The sequence below is a fragment of the Diplotaxodon limnothrissa genome, linkage group LG1, assembly GCF_057381915.1.
Source record: "Diplotaxodon limnothrissa isolate DT_005_m linkage group LG1, D_limnothrissa_male_GT1.1, whole genome shotgun sequence".
In the NCBI taxonomy this organism is placed as follows: domain Eukaryota; kingdom Metazoa; phylum Chordata; class Actinopteri; order Cichliformes; family Cichlidae; genus Diplotaxodon; species Diplotaxodon limnothrissa.
Genome location: NC_140596.1, coordinates 18,916,913 through 18,934,240, shown reverse-complemented (window position 1 = coordinate 18,934,240; position 17,328 = coordinate 18,916,913). Strand labels below are relative to the sequence as shown.

General features: G+C 39.7%; 2 protein-coding genes across 2 annotated transcripts; one reads left to right on the top strand and one right to left on the bottom strand.

Moving 5' to 3' along the window:
* Positions 1-783: 783 nt before the first annotated feature.
* On the top strand, positions 784-11,366 carry slc38a7 (solute carrier family 38 member 7). The gene is made up of 12 exons (XM_085354434.1): positions 784-823; positions 1,602-2,032; positions 2,887-2,940; positions 4,460-4,604; positions 5,495-5,639; positions 5,785-5,883; positions 5,973-6,030; positions 6,146-6,260; positions 6,455-6,602; positions 8,798-8,997; positions 9,090-9,141; positions 10,177-11,366. Exons 2-12 carry the CDS (start codon positions 1,781-1,783, stop codon positions 10,277-10,279), a joined length of 1,371 nt encoding a protein of 456 aa, XP_085210560.1. The 5' UTR covers positions 784-823; positions 1,602-1,780; the 3' UTR covers positions 10,280-11,366.
* A 648-nt stretch (positions 11,367-12,014) lies between these two features.
* LOC146639660 (lysosomal protective protein) lies at positions 12,015-17,059 on the bottom strand. Its single transcript, XM_085354424.1, has 11 exons — positions 16,778-17,059; positions 15,523-15,634; positions 15,300-15,437; positions 15,048-15,206; positions 14,842-14,933; positions 14,471-14,555; positions 14,229-14,381; positions 14,001-14,146; positions 12,949-13,111; positions 12,782-12,871; positions 12,015-12,697 (listed from the first exon to the last, which is right to left on the bottom strand). The coding sequence occupies exons 1-11, from the start codon at positions 16,945-16,947 to the stop codon at positions 12,614-12,616; spliced, it is 1,392 nt and encodes a 463-aa protein (XP_085210550.1). The 5' UTR covers positions 16,948-17,059; the 3' UTR covers positions 12,015-12,613.
* Positions 17,060-17,328: the final 269 nt, after the last annotated feature.

The following is a 17,328-nucleotide window of genomic DNA, read 5'->3' as shown; positions in this document are numbered from 1 at the left end:
TGTTCTTGGATAATAGTTTACCCATGTAAGAAATGGTTACATGCACTCTTTGTTCTGTTTTATTTACAGATAACAGCCCTGTACAGCAATGAACAAATATAGACCACCTGTCATAAACATGATACAAACACCTTCCATCCATTCACTTCCGCTTATCCTTTTTCAGGGTCACGGGGGACGCTGGAGCCTATCCCAGCTGTCATAGGGCGAGAGGCGGGGTACACCCTGGACAGGTTGCCAGTCTGTTGCAGGGCTAACACACAGGGACAGACAACCATTCGTACTCGCATTCACTCGCACATTCACACCTAGTGGCAATTTGGATTATCCAGTTAACCTATCCCCACAAACACCTTTAAACTAAAAATTATTTTAGGCAAAACTGAATTCATATTCTTATAACCACTTTGAACCAGCACACTGGATTCCTCTGAGAAGTCAGAAATGAACAACATAGAGCATACACATATATTCTAGAAACACAAAAATCGGCCTTTACCAATACTTTTAATTTAAAGCATAAAATGTACAGTAGTATATTTATAGCAAAAACAAAGGTTAAGTTAAAAAATTGGATTGAAAAAAGACAGGTTGTGCAAAAGAGTACATTATATGTTCGCCATAAGTTTAAGAAACAGCGGCATATAAGGAAGCGTAGAAACAACTTCCTGTCAAGAGTGGAGGCCTCAGGTAATCCCACTGGGTTTATGAAAACGACAGGGGGAACTACATTACCCACAATTCTATTGTACCGCATGTGACTTGCTCGTCACGTTACGGTCAAAACACTGAGGTCTCTCATTTCCAGCGGTGGCGGCATAAGGTAGGATACGAGCACTTTAGTCTTACACGAAACAGAGACGACTCTTTAATCCTTATTGTGAGTAACGCGGAGGTGTTTAAATGTGTGGACTTGTTGTCGAAAACGAGCTCTCTTTAGCTCGGTGTGCTGTTTGCTAGCTAGCTAATGTAGGCACAGTGGTGTATGGGTGTATTGATAAATGCTATTGTTACCTTAGTGAAAACAAAAGCCTGAATCTAGCTACGATAAAAGGTGGATTACTTGACCAGTGTCTCCTGTAGATACCCGTGTGTGTGTGTGTGTGTGTGTGTGTGTGTGTGTGTGAGTGAGAGTGAGAGAGAGAGAGACAGTGACTGTGTTGGAGATCTGGTGGACACAACATTAATAAATCACCTCCATGCTTTATTCCTGGCAGCTTTGCGTGTTCTCCTACACTTTCTGCCGTACGCTCATTAGCTACTTTATAAGAGATCCACTTGTAAAACGACTGTTCTCTAAAACGTATGTTTGTTCTTGAGCTCACTGATTTTGATTTTTTTTAAACATGGTGATTATAAGAATCATGTCATCTTCCTAAAATGAATAGTACCCCTTCACTGCCTTAAACTGGGTAATTTCTACATACAGTATATTATGGACTTCTAGGAATCAGTGAGCAGAAACCGTTTTACCAAACATGACTCGTGATTCAAACCACTTTTTTTTTTTTTTTAACTTCCCCATCTAATGTACTCAGTATGTTATTTTGATACCACGCTTCTCCCAAATGTATCTAAATGCAGACAATATTTTATTACAGCTCAATCTCCAAATGACTTCACCATCAAACCATCACCGTTGAGAAACCTCAGCTGGCTCCTGACTGGACATAATTATTCATCTGCAGCTGGGTTATATCTCGTAGCTTCATTCAAATTTCCTCACCTGATTTTCTGAGGTGCTTAACGCTTCCCAGACTGAGCTGCACCTTGGTGACTCATGGCAATTAAAAATGATGTTGAGGACTGGGGTGGTGCTGGCAGCAGTGACTCTGGAGAAAGGGCGTGGCTCTTGCAGAGCCCCAGTGTGGATTCTGTTCGGCAACCTGAGTCTGAGAGGAGGAGCTCGGGGGTGTCATCAGTAGGCGCTGTTTTCATCGTGGTGAATGCAGCGCTGGGAGCGGGTCTACTCAATTTTCCTGCAGCCTTCAATATGGCAGGAGGTGTAACTGCAGGATTCGTGCTTCAGATGGTGAGGAGATTATGCGCTTCTGCTACACCTCTTTTGTCTTGCATGAAGCATGTATGTCATGAAGTACAGTTAAATTAGGATTCAGTTATAATTTGCTCTGCTCAGTTTTTATGAACTACATGCATTGATCATCTATAATATTAAAACCACTGAGTGTTGAGATGAATGGATCCTGTTTTTGTCCTAAAAGGTCTTGGGACCTGGCATGGTCCTGGTCCTATGTTACTTTGAGACATACCACACACCTTAACATTGCTAGAGGCCACGCACATCATTGGATAGCAATGGAAGCATCCTATAGCAGAACAATGCATTCCATCATTCTTGAGAAAATGCTTGGAAACAGCTTTAGAAACACAACCAGTGTGTGACGTTTGGTCTCCAATCTCCTGACATCCCAGTCTGACAGAGCATCAGCGGGATGTGCCAGGAGAATGTGAACCACACAAGTCACACCCTTTAATCTACGAGATCCACTGGCAGTGTTAGAGTATCAGACACCAAGGGATGTCTCGTGTTCATTGCCCAGTCTCCAGACCAGTTTTGGAGGGTCAAGAAGGACCTCCAGAATATAACTCTGATGTTTAATGTTGTGGCTGATCAATGTATACCCTCATTACACTGAGGGTGAAACATTTTTTGGCACTAAGAGAAGCTGAAAGGAAAAAAAAAAGTTATTTTATGTCACTACCAACAGTTATTATTAGGTTAGCTGGAAAGGGAGTCAGACTGAATATAGCATGAGCTTGTTCATTCCCGGAATACAAGAACTGACAATCAGAGCACCTGCTTTCTCTGTATTCATGTGACCAGCATATTCATGTAGTGCTGCTTTGTGTTTCCTTGTGTTTCAGTTTATGCTGATCTTCATAATCACCGGGCTGGTGATCCTTGGATACTGCTCCCTGGTTTGTGTTGCCCCCAAACGTTCTTCACATTTCACTTGTTTTTCTTATGTTTTCTCTGCCATGTTCTGGACCTCGAACTCCGAACAGTTTTGTCTCTCTTTTGTCTTCTTCCTTCATTCGTAGTGAAACAAACTGCGCAGGCTTCTTAAGTAACAACTTCTTTATTCTGTGGTTGTAATCCTGATCATATGGATAGGTTTGGACTTTCACTTCCTCAGTAGCTCAGATTTGTGCTTGCGTCTCACACAACACTGGAATAAAAGAGTAAAGCTAAGACTGAGTCAGCTGAATTAAGTAAATTTTAAGTGATGCAACAATATCCGCTGAAGAAAATCATTTACATTCAGCTGTTGGATGGTTTCTGGCTATGTAAATGTGTGAGACTCCAACCTTAATTTTGCCAATAACTATGCAGACATCAGTAAATCAAGCTGTGGTAGCCAAGATAAAGTGTTTTTCTGTGTCTTTAACCTGCGTGCTGGCAGAATCCAAGATAGCCAATTAAGAGTGACTTGAATTACTCAAGTAGTAAACAGCGATGCTCCTGCTGCTCGGTTGTTTGTGGAGTTATGTAGAAAAACCTGTTTTAAATGCCGCACACTGCAGGAGGAACCCATGTTCTCAGTGAGTGCATGGATACATCCGTTTAGGCTTGCGGGAAATATCACAGGCTTGTGTTGAAAAACCTAATTTGGACAGTTAACCTTTGTTTCAGTGGCGCTGAAACTCAACGGCTAATTTAAGTGTGACATTTTAATGATGATGATTTTAATGGTGGCAAATGAAAATTCAGGTAAATGCATACAGGCTACAGATGTGATTGCTAACCTTGTCAATTTAACTCGGGCAACTTTGTAAATTTTTTGTGTTAATTGAATAAAACCCAAATCACACAGGCCTAGAAACCGATTGCAGGCCATTTAGCAACCATTGGTTTCTAGGGGAACAAATGTGTATGTGTGTGTTTTTTGACTGGTTGGCGATTGCTGGAGGTTGCTTGTCGAAATTGGTTGTGAAGAGCTATATGGTGCTGACTCAAACACCTGTTTTTGGTTGCTTTGGTTACCATTTGGAGAGTAGTTGGTGAGCATTTGAAGTGGGCGACTGTGATGATCTGCAAACCAACCACAATAAGGTGTTTGGGTCACCACCCTCTGTGCTACAGATTTTACCTAGTGACTGTCTCCAACCACTCGCCAGCCAGTTGGGGAATATACATTTTTCCCTGGGAACCAAAGGTTGCCAGGTGCGGTCACTGACTGGTCTCTAGGTCTGTATGACTGGGGTCTAAGTGAGTGATAAACTTATTAAACATTAAGCATAAATGCGATGAACTGTCACAATTGTGAATGAAAAAACATGTACACCCTCAACAGTCAATAGATTGCATCACCTCCTCCAATATGGCAGGCAACTCTCGGATAATGAAGTCACATGAGAAACCTTAGTATCACTACCGTGTACCTACCTACTGTTTGATCAACGTGCTTTTTTTAAATTATCTGTCTTTTTTATTCAGGTCAGTAATGAAGCTACTTATCAGGAAGTTGTTCGAGCCACTTGCGGGAAAGTCACAGGAGTTGTATGTGAAGTAGCTATTGCCATCTACACATTTGGCACATGCATTGCTTTCTTCATTGTCATCGGAGACCAGCTCGATCGCTGTAAGTGTACTTTATCAGACTGGTTAGCTTTTTTTTTTTTGTTTTTTTTTTTGTTTTTTTTTCGTCTCTAGAAAACCAAAACCCCTAAAACTGGAATGTAAAAGACAAAAGATGCACCTGAATTAAATTTAGCTGTTCATCTCTTCAAAACCATCTTTAAAAAAAATTTTCTGGCTACAGAGTCGTTATTGACCACAAGCCCTGTTTCCTGGGTTTGACTCTGTGTGACTTTGACCACTTCCATACATGAAATTAGATCCTTCACCTCAGATTTCATTTTAAAGGACAAGATCCAGCGCACGCTGCAGAGGCAGGGACAGGACAGGACTTCCAGGGAGCCATCAAAAATATTAATGACACTTAAAGTGGTCTGGGGTGGACAAGAGTATGATCTTTAAAAGGAAGATCAGCCAAATTTAAATCATATAAGGTTTTGTGAGATGTTCCGATCATCTCCTACATTTAAATGAAATTTCTGCTTTCCTTTTGCATTTAGCTGTGATGTATTAAATAGGGGAAGTCTTTCTGTCATAGAGCAGTATAAAAAAAAAAAAAAGTCAGTGTCATCAATGATGAGGGCAAAGAACATCAGAGATGACACTACTCAGCTTTTTCGCTCAGTAAACGTGTCTCTCATGTGATTAACTCAACCCAGAGATGCTGACAGTGTTTAAAAGAATTCAACTCTGGCCTTTTGCTATTTAGAAATGAATGAAGTGTTTGTGACTTAGATCGCCTGCATTTCTTCATCCCTCCTGTGTGTACAGCTCTTTAGCTAATCTCCTGCTCTGTACCGTGTACCCTTCTCCAGCAAACAGCAGATTGTACTCTGGCTCTTTCTCTTTGGGGCCTTCTCAAGTGTTTTTGAAATCCTTGTTTTTTTGTTACAGTGATCGCTGCAGCGGGTCATAATGCAGAGGGTGAAGACGATCACTTCTGGTACACTAACCGCAAATTTACCATCTCTCTGACTGCGATACTGGTCATTCTTCCTCTCTCCATCCCCAAAGAGATTGGCTTCCAGAAGTATGCCAGGTACAGAACTTTGCCCCTGTTAACCTGCAGCTTATTTTCACCCTGAGAATTGATTTCTTGTTGTTGTTGTTGTTGTTGTTGTTGTTATTATTATTTTTTAAATTTACACACTGATTATTTGAGTTGTTCGTTTTTTCTCTGGTAGTACTCTGAGTGTGATGGGAACCTGGTATGTTACCATAGTGGTCATCATTAAGTACTTCTGGCCGGACAAAGAGGTGACTCCGGGCTATGTTCCTACCAGGTGTGGACACATTTCACAACACTTTCTAAACATCTGCATCCTCCTCATCTGGCTTTGTTTGAGTTGCTAAATCATTGTGTTTGTTACAGTTCTGCTTCCTGGACTGCAGTTTTTAATGCAATGCCCACCATATGCTTTGGCTTCCAGGTATCTCCTCATTTGGTATCATTTGATGAGATTTTAAGCTATGTGCCTTTATGATTAGACTTTAATATTAATAAACTGTATCTCCTGCCTTCTCCGTCCTGATCTCCGGTCACAGTGCCATGTCAGCTCCGTGCCAGTGTTCAACAGCATGAGGAGGAAAGAGATCAGACCCTGGGGGCTTGTTGTGACCTTCAGCATGTTAATCTGCCTTTTTGTTTACACTGGAACAGGTATTGTACATATATACTGAATAACATGCATCTTTATAATTGACTTTTAAATACATTTGAGAAACTACATGTAAAAGGTACTTGAAGGTATTTTTTATAGCATGGAAATATATTCCAGAAATGTAGTCAGCCTGCAGGTTTGCTTTTTTTTTTTACAGTGAAGCGATCCTTGGTGTGATTTTTGATTTGTTCAGGTGTCTGCGGCTTCCTGACATTTGGCTCCAACGTCAGTCAGGATGTGTTGATGTCGTACCCCCCCGATGATATCGCCGTAGCCATTGCGAGAGCTTTCATCATCGTCTGTGTGGTCACCTCCTACCCTATTTTACACTTCTGTGGCAGGTAAGACACAGCAAAGCTAAAACGTGTGATACTAATGATGAAGCTGTAGTTGATATCTGGATATATTAATGGGTCAAGACAATACAGCAGAAAACCATATGCAGTGTAAAGCTACAGTGGACTAAAGGTTTCCTCAGCAGAGAATAGAGTAATACTCACTGTGTCTGTCTGTTTCTGTTGTAATCTGAGCGTCTCAGTTTTTCTTGTGGCTGCTTCAGCTGCACATGCGTCTGAGTGCATATTGTTTCCTCCATTTCTAACTGTATTTCCTCCCCTACATCTTGAGAAAAGCTTAAAGTGAGATGGCATAATCAAAATAAAGTATTTTATTTGTATTCCTGTGTAAAAATAAAAGCAAAGAACACTCTTTGGATAAGCAGCAGCTAAGTGGTGCTGATTGAAGGCAGCTGATTAATCGAGTCTAATCAAGCGTGATCACCTCTATAAAGGCAGAAGCTTTAGAGGTGGAGAGTGTGTCAAAACATGCCATAATCTTCCCAGGAGTGGACGTCCCAGTAAGTTGACCCTGAGACTAGACCCCCAATACTTGGAGAAACTGCAGAAACCCCCAAAGCTACATCTCAAACTCTATAGGGCTCAATGAGCATGTTAAATATTAAAGTTAATGACAGCACGATTTACTAGAGAAGAGCCTCTTCTCTCTAAAAAGAACATCATCATCATCATTTATTTATTTATTTATTTATTTATTTATAGCACTTTAAAAACACACCTGGTAGACCAAAGTGCTGTACAATACTAATATGCGCATAGTAATAAAACCAGACATAGCAATAAAAAAAATAAAAAAATAAAAATCAGTTACACACAGAGTTAAAAGCCAGGGAATAAAAATAGGTTTTTAATAAAGACTTAAAAACTGGCACTGATGTAGCCTGTCTAATATGGAGAGGAAGGTTATTCCAAAGCATCAGCGCAGCAACAGCGAACGCTCTGTCTCCTCTAAGTTTCAGCCGTGACTTTGGGACCGAAAGCAGCAGCTGCTCAACTGACCGAAAGGAACGAGTGGGGACGTGGGGCTTCAACAAGTCAGACAAATAAACAGGTGCCAGACCATTTCGAGATTTAAAAACCAATAAAAGGACTTGAATTCAATTGGAAGCCAGTGTAAAGAGGCCAAAATCGGAGTGATGCGATCAAATTTTCTTCTGCCAGTTAAAAATCGTGCCGCAGCATTTTGCACTAAAATGAAGAAAGGGCTTAACCTTTGATAAACATCTGAGGTGATAAAATGCTGATTTTTACCAGTTTAAGTTTACAAAGTTGCAAATGTAAGGAAAAAAATCCTGATGTAAAACCATAAACATTCCTATTTTATGTGCCCAGGGTGAGTCTTTACTGCTAATTTGCTGCTCTCTCTCTCTTCAAGTGTGTATTTGTCAAACTAGACACACATACGGGTTGAAACACACTAGAGATAATAGCAGCAAAGTGGCAGAAGTGATGATGATTATGGGTTCAACATCTGTTGGCTTACTGTAGCATTTTATTGCATCATCCAGTGTATTTTACCATGTGAGCATTTCTTCTTCTTTTCTTTTTTTTTTTTTTTTTTTTTTGCTCTGCTGTTTCCTTTACTTTATTTCTTTCCTTTATTTATTACCTTATCCATTTCCTTTAGTGGTTGCATTTCAAGTGTCTAAAATATATAAGCTGATTTTTATTTATTTTTTTGGTAAGGCTGTCAGTTCTTACTAGTGAAAAACTTATGGAGCGATATCTTTGAGATTTCTCACTGCAGCCTGTTACTGGCATCAGATAATTTACATCTTTTCTTTTTTGGCCTTTTTTGTTTCCTGTGATTTTTTTTTTTTTTTTTCATGCACTGAGATGCATTCAAATTATTGCCAGCAGAAGAAACTGACCATATTTATGTATTTGTTGTTGGCTAAATATAATCTGTCCTCATTAAATAATGTTTATTAGTGATGCTAGGGTTACTAAATTTTCCAATATTTAGAAATTGAAAAGGAGCACTGATGTGGGATTTGTTTCAGGTGGTACCCCGTGTGTAGTTTTTAAAATCTGTATCAGATGATTTAAAAATACACCCCAAAAAAAAGTCAAAGGGATTGGTGGTATGTCCTCGGTGTGTTTGTGTGTACTAAAGTCCTTATTTAGTTTTTATGGATCTTTTCTTCTCAGTACTCTGCTGTGGTCATGTGTTGTTTTAGGGCAGTTATAGAGGGACTTTGGCTGCGTTTCCAAGGTGAACAGGTAGAGGTGTGTGTACGTCGTGAGAGGAGGAGGAGGATCCTGCAGACGCTGGTGTGGTTTATCATCACCCTCGTCCTCGCCCTCTTCATCCCAGATATTGGTCGAGTGATCTCTCTGATCGGAGGACTGGCAGCCTGCTTCATCTTTGTCTTCCCAGGTACACTGCACGCCATCTGCTCTGTTCGGGTTTTCTGTGCAGCTTTTATTGACGCGCTGTAAAGCCAACCCAGTGTTTCTTTAAATTTACAGGTTTGTGTTTGATGCAAGCCAAACTCTCAGAGACTGACGTCCGATCTGCAAGGTGAGGCTCTGCTGCAAACCTGCTGAGTTCTGGTCTTCTTTCTGCTTCTGTGTGTGTGTGTATGCATGTGTATGTGTATGCATGTGTATATGTATGCATGTGTATGCATGTGTATGTGTATGCATGTGTATATGTATGCATGTGTATATGTATGCATGTGTATATGTATGTATGCATGTGTATATGTGTATATATATATATGTATGTGTGTGTGTGTGTATATATATAGATAGATATATAGATAGATAAAATATTTTTATTTTATTTTATTTTTTTCAATCATGCAGTGGTTATTTTGCATGACACTCTTTTCTTATCAGCTGACTACACATTCAAAACCTCAAAAGGCCCTCTGCATGTGAGGCTGTCATTGAGCTTGTGGGCATATTTGCACACTTTTTAAAACTGCATTAATTCTGGATGCTACATTATAGTTACCCTTCACAATTACATGACTACAACAGATTACATACAGCATACCTTGATCTTAAGTAGGCCAGACCAGTGAAGCTCCCGTTTTTGCCGTTGTAAAAAAGTTTAACTACGCGTTTAATCCCAGATGTCAGATGACAGAAAAGCGTCAGCACAACTGTTTGGGTGTAAATGTTTAACATTGCAGAGGATGTTCTGAGAGCTTGTTGATCAGACTAAGGTTTTTGTTAATTTACAGAAAATGGGCACTTTTTTATTAATTAGTTTATTAATTACTGTGGAACTGAAATTTATAGAGTAAATATTGAAAAAAATAACTATTCTATAACTTCTTTGTTTATCTATTAATTTAGTGCGGTATGAATGGCCATGGGAGACGTCTTTATTAGTAGCAAAAGCTGTAAAACTGGATAAGCCCGTCTTTATGCCACTGAGATTCTGCATCTGTTTGATCTGTGACGAATCAAAGTTGAAGAAAAACTTTCCAGTTGAACACTTTTTAAAGTTTCTTTAATCTTTTGACATTGGAGCCACATGATTCACTGTCATTATTGCAAAAAAAGTTATCCATGCTCAGACGGATGTATTTCCTCTCTCTCACAGCTGGCACGGGCTGGTGATCTTCAGTGTCGCCATGGTTACACTTGGAGCGTTCATATTTGGCCTCACCACGACAAACTCCATCTACCAGGACGTCGTCAACTGAAGGGAATAATTTTCACGAGCCGGTGCTGCTCTCAGGCCTCTGGATGATACAAAGCGTCTCATGACCAAAGAAAAAAAACAACAACAAAGACAAACATCACCTGCTCCGTACTGACATGAAGGTCTGGAGAGTTTTGTTCAATTGGGGAGTCACCCCGTCATGCTGAGGGAATTCAGACGCTTCTAACAGCATGTTTCATGTGTTTTACTGTGTCATTATTTCCAGAGGGGATACGCACTCCTTACTCCCCTCTGTGGATGTAACAATGACACGTTCCTGTTTACAAGAGCCGAAGGACTTAATCAGATTGATTTTAACAGAAGAATTGTACCACTTTGTGTAATTTAATTAGCATGTCATAATGTAATTCATGTTCAGTACTAATTATGTCGCTGCTAATAGTTTGTCTACTCATCAGTGTAAAAAAAACAAACTGGATTAAGTGATACGTTACCACAGTAGGACAAAGCATATTAAATGTATGTAAAGGCGTAGACTGGCATTAATGCAGAGCCAGGGCAGTTTGATTATGAGGTTTTCAATTATAGGGACAAAACAACCAAACATACTACACTTTAAAACTGATTTAAAAATGAGTTACTTTTTTTTTTGTTTATTGGTTTGTGTAATTTATTGTGTTACAGTACAAGGTAGTTTGACAACTGAATTTTAGATTAGATTGGACTAGATTAGATTATTTGTACAAATGAGCAAAAGCCTACAACGATATGCTCATTGAAGCCAGTGTGTAAAACAGGGTGAAAAGGGCAGCTCGGTATCTGCACAAATGAGCACCACCTCCACAGGTTTGTAAAGAGAGGGAAGGATGTAACCTACAAAGCATTCACTTTGCACTTTATTTACACGAAAGGGTTTTAAGACATGACAGGAAGGAAACTGAGCAAACTGCACATGTGACATTTTAAGTTAATGTGATGATAGAAATAATTTTAGTTTTTGTTTGCCTCAAACCAAAGTGGGAGCTTTTTTTTTTTTCTTCTTCAAATATCCCAACACTAAAGATGTACAGAGCACAGATCACTGACATGGTTAAACTACATCAAATGACTTTACCCCTCATCTTTGTACCAACTGTAACTTTAATAACCATTTTTGCAGTACATGTTTTTTTTTTTTTTTTTGTGACTCTGATTTCATGTTTATGTAGTTATATTTTTCCTGTTTAATGAAACCCAGCAAGTACTTTTGTGAACACAACTGACAAAACAGAAAAAAGGGACTGTCAGAAACACGGGTATGCTACATGAGACTGCTGGACGGACATTTATCATAGTTGTGAAGAAAAACTACAAAATCAAAATTTCTTAAAATACTAAGTGCTGGGATACTTTTTTTTTTCTAGACAATCATTGTTATGATCATTTTTTTATGGTTTGGTGCTTTAACTTGTGTGTCAAACTTAATGCAGCTGATCATCGATAAATTAACGCCACTGATTAACAAAGCATTTGCTAATCACAATCATGTCCCTGTTGTCTCATAAAAGTGACTTGAAAATATGTTAATGGGAAGATTTGGTAGAAATATTTTAGTGAACATTCAATGCTACTTCAATAAATGAAGTGTAGTTAAAGCATGTGAATAAATGTAGACTGCTCAAATCTCATGAGTTGAACAAAAAATTTAATAAAAGACATTGTAAGTCGATGAAGTGAATTCAGTTTTTGATCGGAGTTAAGACATCAGACAACACGTTTAAAAAAAAATCCTTTTACATTGTTCTTTTAACACGTCAACCATAAGGACGAAAAAAAACATTTACATAAGTGCCACAGACAGTACTTTATATACTTTTATTAAAGTTCAGCATCAAATATCTGGACTCAGATCTGTCTGAGTCAATGAGAAGAAGCTTTGCAGAAACCACAGGATGCAGATGGTTCTTTTATACACAAGTAGCTCCCGAATTTACTGACAAAAATGGTAAAAATACACACAAACCAGCAGCTTTGGAGAGGGTTTGTGACCAAATCAGTTAACTTCAATCTAAACGAACACAAATTTCACCCATAAAAACTGAGATTGAGGGAAAAACAGTTATAACCATTTAACAACTATGGGTTATTCATTTCTTTGTTAATTTGATTAATTAAACTTTTGGGCACGCCCCCACCCCACAAAAAACAAAACAAAAACAAAGAAAGTGTTCTCCATTTGTTCTGTCAAGAGCCAGACACAGCTGACAGCCTTGACCTATTAAAAGTGGAGGTAACTGAAAATGAACAAGTGCAGTACCAAAGAGTCATTTTTACATCTCAAATTTATTTCCCTGAGAACAACAATAACAAATAAAGAAAAAGTACATTCTCCGACTCAGTAAGGGGAATTTGTTATGAAAGACTGAAACATGTGGAGAGCTGGACCCGGAGCCCACTGAGGAACCATGTGACCTGCACCCTGAAACAGATCAAAGCAGTATTTTGAGTAACTGCGACATCTTCACATAAAACAAACCGACAATGCAAAAGCATTAATGCTTACCTTAACAGTCAGAAAAGTGATGTTTCCAAACATCTGATAAAAGCCAGCAATTTGGTCCTCATGAATCCAGGTTTGGTATTTAGTAGTTGCCTAAGAACATTTTAGTACAAGTAGTGCCTGTCATTGGTGTGAAAAAGTATAATTTATGAATGTAGAATTAAAGCTACCTTCAAGCCGAGATCCTCCACGAACCACTGGTCGCCCAGAAAGTTGCAGGCCATGTCGGTGTCTCCGTTATAGACGAGCGCACGGAGGCCCAGAGAGAGCAGCTTCAGGTACACGTCCTTCATTGTTGCATACAGCACTTTGTACTGCGCTCCAACTTTATCACTGCAACAAATACATACTTATCACGGAAATCACACCATGCTAATTACAATCATACTCTGCATTTAGTCATTAGTTATTCATTTGTGCTTTTTTTGTCCTGTCTACCTCCCCTCACCCCCATTGGTAGTGTCAGCTGGCCACCCCTCCCCGAGCCTTCTGCTGGAGGTTTCTTCCTGTTAAAAGGGAGTTTTTTCTTCCCACTGTCACCAAGTCCTTGCTAACAGGGGGTTGTCTCATTGTTTGGGTTTTTCTATTATTTTAGGGTCTTTACCTTACAAAAGAAAGTACAACAACAGGAGGCTGTTGCCTGATTTGGTGCTATATAAATATAACTGATCTGAAGTGAACTGAACTAAGATAATGCTTTAAATGCGAGGGCCCTGGAAAGTTATACTGCCTTTGAGAAAGGTGTAGATTTCTTAAAAAGTGAAACTTAATCTTCATTTCGCCTTCCATCAACACCACCGTCCACACCAGGATTTATTTGAACTTGCTGTTATTGGCAGAAATGCTGATATATGTGAGGATGTATACATATAGAAGCCTCAGTGTCTGAGTTTATTATTATTATTATTATTATTATTATTATGATGATGATGAGGAACAGCCCACCATTAGAGAGCCACAGTCATGTGTTTACACACTTTCTGGAAATCCAATAAACTTCACTTCTCAAATATCACTGTGTGTGTCTCCTATATGATATATTTAACTGACATTTTTTATTGTAACAACCAACGATTTATACAGGAAAATGATGACTATTAACAAGGTTGCACAAACTTTCGCATCCCACTGTATTCAGTAAAACTGCAACAAAGAGGACTTGAGGTGCACACATAACATTATTTATCACCAATTTTGGAATAACCAGAAGATTTTGCCGTACCTGCAGATATCCCAAGGAGGCAGGATAGCTGGAATGTGCAACGCTTTCCTCACGTCACCTCTGTTCAGCCAGTTCATCTGGGCTGTGCTGTTGATGCAGGGTGGGACTTCACCCAGAGTGGTGGAGGAACTTCTCTGTGCTGAAAACTTCAATAAACACTATCATTAAAACCCAGGACAAGTGAAGGACAGACATGGAGTGCACGAAAACTTGTTTTTGGAGGGTTACCTTGTGTGTATGTGGGTGATTCCTGTAGTTCCTAAACAGAAGACTCATGGTCCTCTCATAGACTCTACTGGATCTTCTCTGACCTTCACAATCCAAGTAAAGGGCGTACTCATTAAGTCCACTATTATAGACGAGACCAAAGGCCACGTTTACCTGTAAAGGAGACAAAGTAGTATATGTCTGAAAGACTTAAGTCAACATGAGAAATCCCCAGTTGATTAAGGCAACAGTGAACACGTTACCAGTACTGTGCATGTCTCAGAACTGGAGTTGTAGAAATTGCAGGTCCCATCCTTACAGCAATTTATGTTCAGGTCACGCCACAAACTGCACAAGAAACAGCTCTGCATCAGCTCTGTGCAAATGATCTCTTAACTTGAAGGCAGATTACTTCTGTCATATTTTTATATGAAGAATGATATTAAAATGTAAAAATGATATGCTTCCCAGCTCCTGACTTTAATAGGAAAAACAATCTAAGTGATCAGATATTTTTTTATGTAGCAACTCAAGAGAATTCATCTCGTGTGTAATGGAGCATGCAAACAATAAACACCATTTCTTTTTAAAGCCATTCCTTCATAATAAAACAAGAAGCCTTGGCAAAACTTACTCTTCTCCAAAGAGGCCGTGGTAGTAACCAAAGTAGATCAATGACTGGTCATTGAGATTAAAGCTGCTGAGGCCGTTTCCCACTGCAAAGCCCTGGAAACAAGAAAATGCATCATTTTAAACCACATCAGTGGGCACAATATAGAGGAACAACTTCTCCTTCATCATGAAACTACATTAGGACATGAGGCAGATGAAGTGTCTCACTTTAAAGTTTATTTTGGCTTTTCCCGTGGCCACAAGGAGGCTGAGTGTTGGCGCATAAATTCCACCGTAGCTCTCCCCGAAGATGAAGAACTTGTTCTGACTGAAGTTTGGGAACTTGGAGAAGAAATTCTGCAGGGCTTTGTAATTATCTTGGGCAACCTATGATAAACATTTCACATGTTTTTACATTTCACAATCACTTTTTCTTCCTTTGTAAAAATCTGCATTGGTTATTTAACACACTGAACTCACCTGGTCATCATCAGTTGCATATTTCTCATCATCAGAGTAGGAATATCCCACACCTACAGGAGACTCGACATACAGCACATTGGCAATCTTGTTCCAGCTGAATTTGTTCTCGTACAGCGTAGCCCCATCATCATTTACCTGAAAATCAGAGTCAAGACTTTTCTATTGAAATCCACTTTACTCAGTGCACGAGTGTAGTTATGCACACAGTGAGCAAACTCACATGAAATGGTCCATTCTCTGAGAGGAACCCATCCAGCGAGCTGCAGCCAGGGCCTCCGTTCAACCAGAGCACCAGAGGGTCTTTGACTGGGTCCCTCTGAGAAGTTACAAACCTGCAGGAAATCAGGACACAAGCTATCACAAACTCAAAGTTACTCTTTCCAACTAACTAGATAATCTCTTGTGAATAGTGAAAGCAGATCTGCAGGCAAGAACGAGTGTAATAAGGACCAATTGCTCCAATGCACTGTAACCTCAGAGCCAATACAATAATTGAGCTCAGAAAACCTTTGACACCACTCACACACCAGATAAGACCCAAGCTAGAACCACAAGGACAGTTTTGTTTATCTGCATCAAAACCCGTGATCTAAAGCTTTCCTTGAAGTTCCTCAGTGATTTGGTGTTTAAGTTCAAGAAACCTGCTCAACTGGTTTGTCTTTCTGATTCAGGATAACACAGGGTGCTGCTGCAAACATGAAGTCATGTTTACCAGGCTTACATGAACTACGCAAGGAAACGCATCATGTGGACAAAAGCAATAGAAGCATTTAGGTGTACCGCTTAGTTATTGAATCCAATAATGTAATGGGATTGTTTTATGGATTGTTGCGGGGCTCTTTAGTTCCAGTGAAGGAAAATTGTAATGCTTCAGCATTCCAAGACATTTTAGACAACTTTGTAGGCACAGTTTGGTGAAGGCCCTTTTCTGTTCCGGGATGGACCAAAGTCCATAAAGGTAAGGCCTGCACAGAGCCCCGACCTCAACCCCACAGAGCACCTTAGGGATGAACTAGAACTGAGACAGTGAGCCAGGTCATCTCCCCCGACAACAGTGTCTGACCTTACAAAAGCTCTTCTAGATGAATGGGCAAAAATTCCCCACAGACACACTCCAAAATCCTGCAGGAAGACTGAAAGCTGTAACATACCTGGGAAAATATATATATAGGTTTATTATGTAGGTGGCCCAGTACTTTTGTCCATATACACTCAGGGGTAATTAATAGACTCTGTGTTAGTGGGAAGAACGTGAAGGATGTACTTAGTTGTAATTAATATTATTATAAAAGCTGATTATGAGCCGATTCTTTTCCTTTTTTTTTTTTAAACATTCGGGCTCTAAACTGAAAATTTAATCCGGCTCCCGTTGCAGATAATTAGTATAAGAGGTAAAAGCTCACAGAAACCACCGCGGTGTGGGCAACCTGTCATGCTCTGACGACGTTTCTGGCGCATTTACCACCGGTTCTTACCAGTAATGGAGAAACTTTCCAGGCCGTGCCTGCAGGTATCCTGACCACTGTCGGTAGTTCGGTTTGAACGTCATTCCGGGCAAGTGCGTCACTTCGTCCGGATTGTACTCAGCCCGCGAGCCGAGCGGAAACACGGCCAGCAAACACAGCAGCAGACCTCCACCGAGCATGGCTGAAGCCCGGGTCACGTCTCAAACACAAAACGAACCCCGAAAATAAATCCCTGGGCTCGGCGAGGAAAGAGGAAGAAGAAGCGTTCACTTCAACTTCCTCGATTACAGCTCCGCGTGAAACTGAACGTCATATGACCGGCGGGGTGGGTCACATGACTCACATGGCGCTGTCGAACACAAATATTGAAGTTTAGAAACAGGTATGAAGAATTTAAATGTCAGTTGTTGGTTGTTGGTTTTTTTTACGTTTTTAGTTTCGTTTTCAGTTTTACTCTTTATTGTTGAAAAACTAAACTAACTTTTAGTTTTTAGTACTTTTACTGCTAGCTTTTTCTTTGTTATTTTTTTTGTAAAAAAAAGGACATTCTTTATTTTTCA

Coding starts and splice junctions, on each gene's coding strand:
- slc38a7 (XM_085354434.1), top strand. CDS start 1,781: ATGGCAATTAAAAATGATGTTGAGGACTGGGGTGGTGCTGGCAGCAGT. Junction 4,605..5,494: donor CGGAGACCAGCTCGATCGCT/GTAAGTGTACTT, acceptor TTTTTGTTACAG/TGATCGCTGCAGCGGGTCAT. Junction 6,261..6,454: donor TTTTGTTTACACTGGAACAG/GTATTGTACATA, acceptor TGATTTGTTCAG/GTGTCTGCGGCTTCCTGACA.
- LOC146639660 (XM_085354424.1), bottom strand. CDS start 16,947: ATGCTCGGTGGAGGTCTGCTGCTGTGTTTGCTGGCCGTGTTTCCGCTC. Junction 14,147..14,228: donor ATCACCCACATACACACAAG/GTAACCCTCCAA, acceptor TGTTTATTGAAG/TTTTCAGCACAGAGAAGTTC. Junction 12,872..12,948: donor TGGAGGATCTCGGCTTGAAG/GTAGCTTTAATT, acceptor AAATGTTCTTAG/GCAACTACTAAATACCAAAC.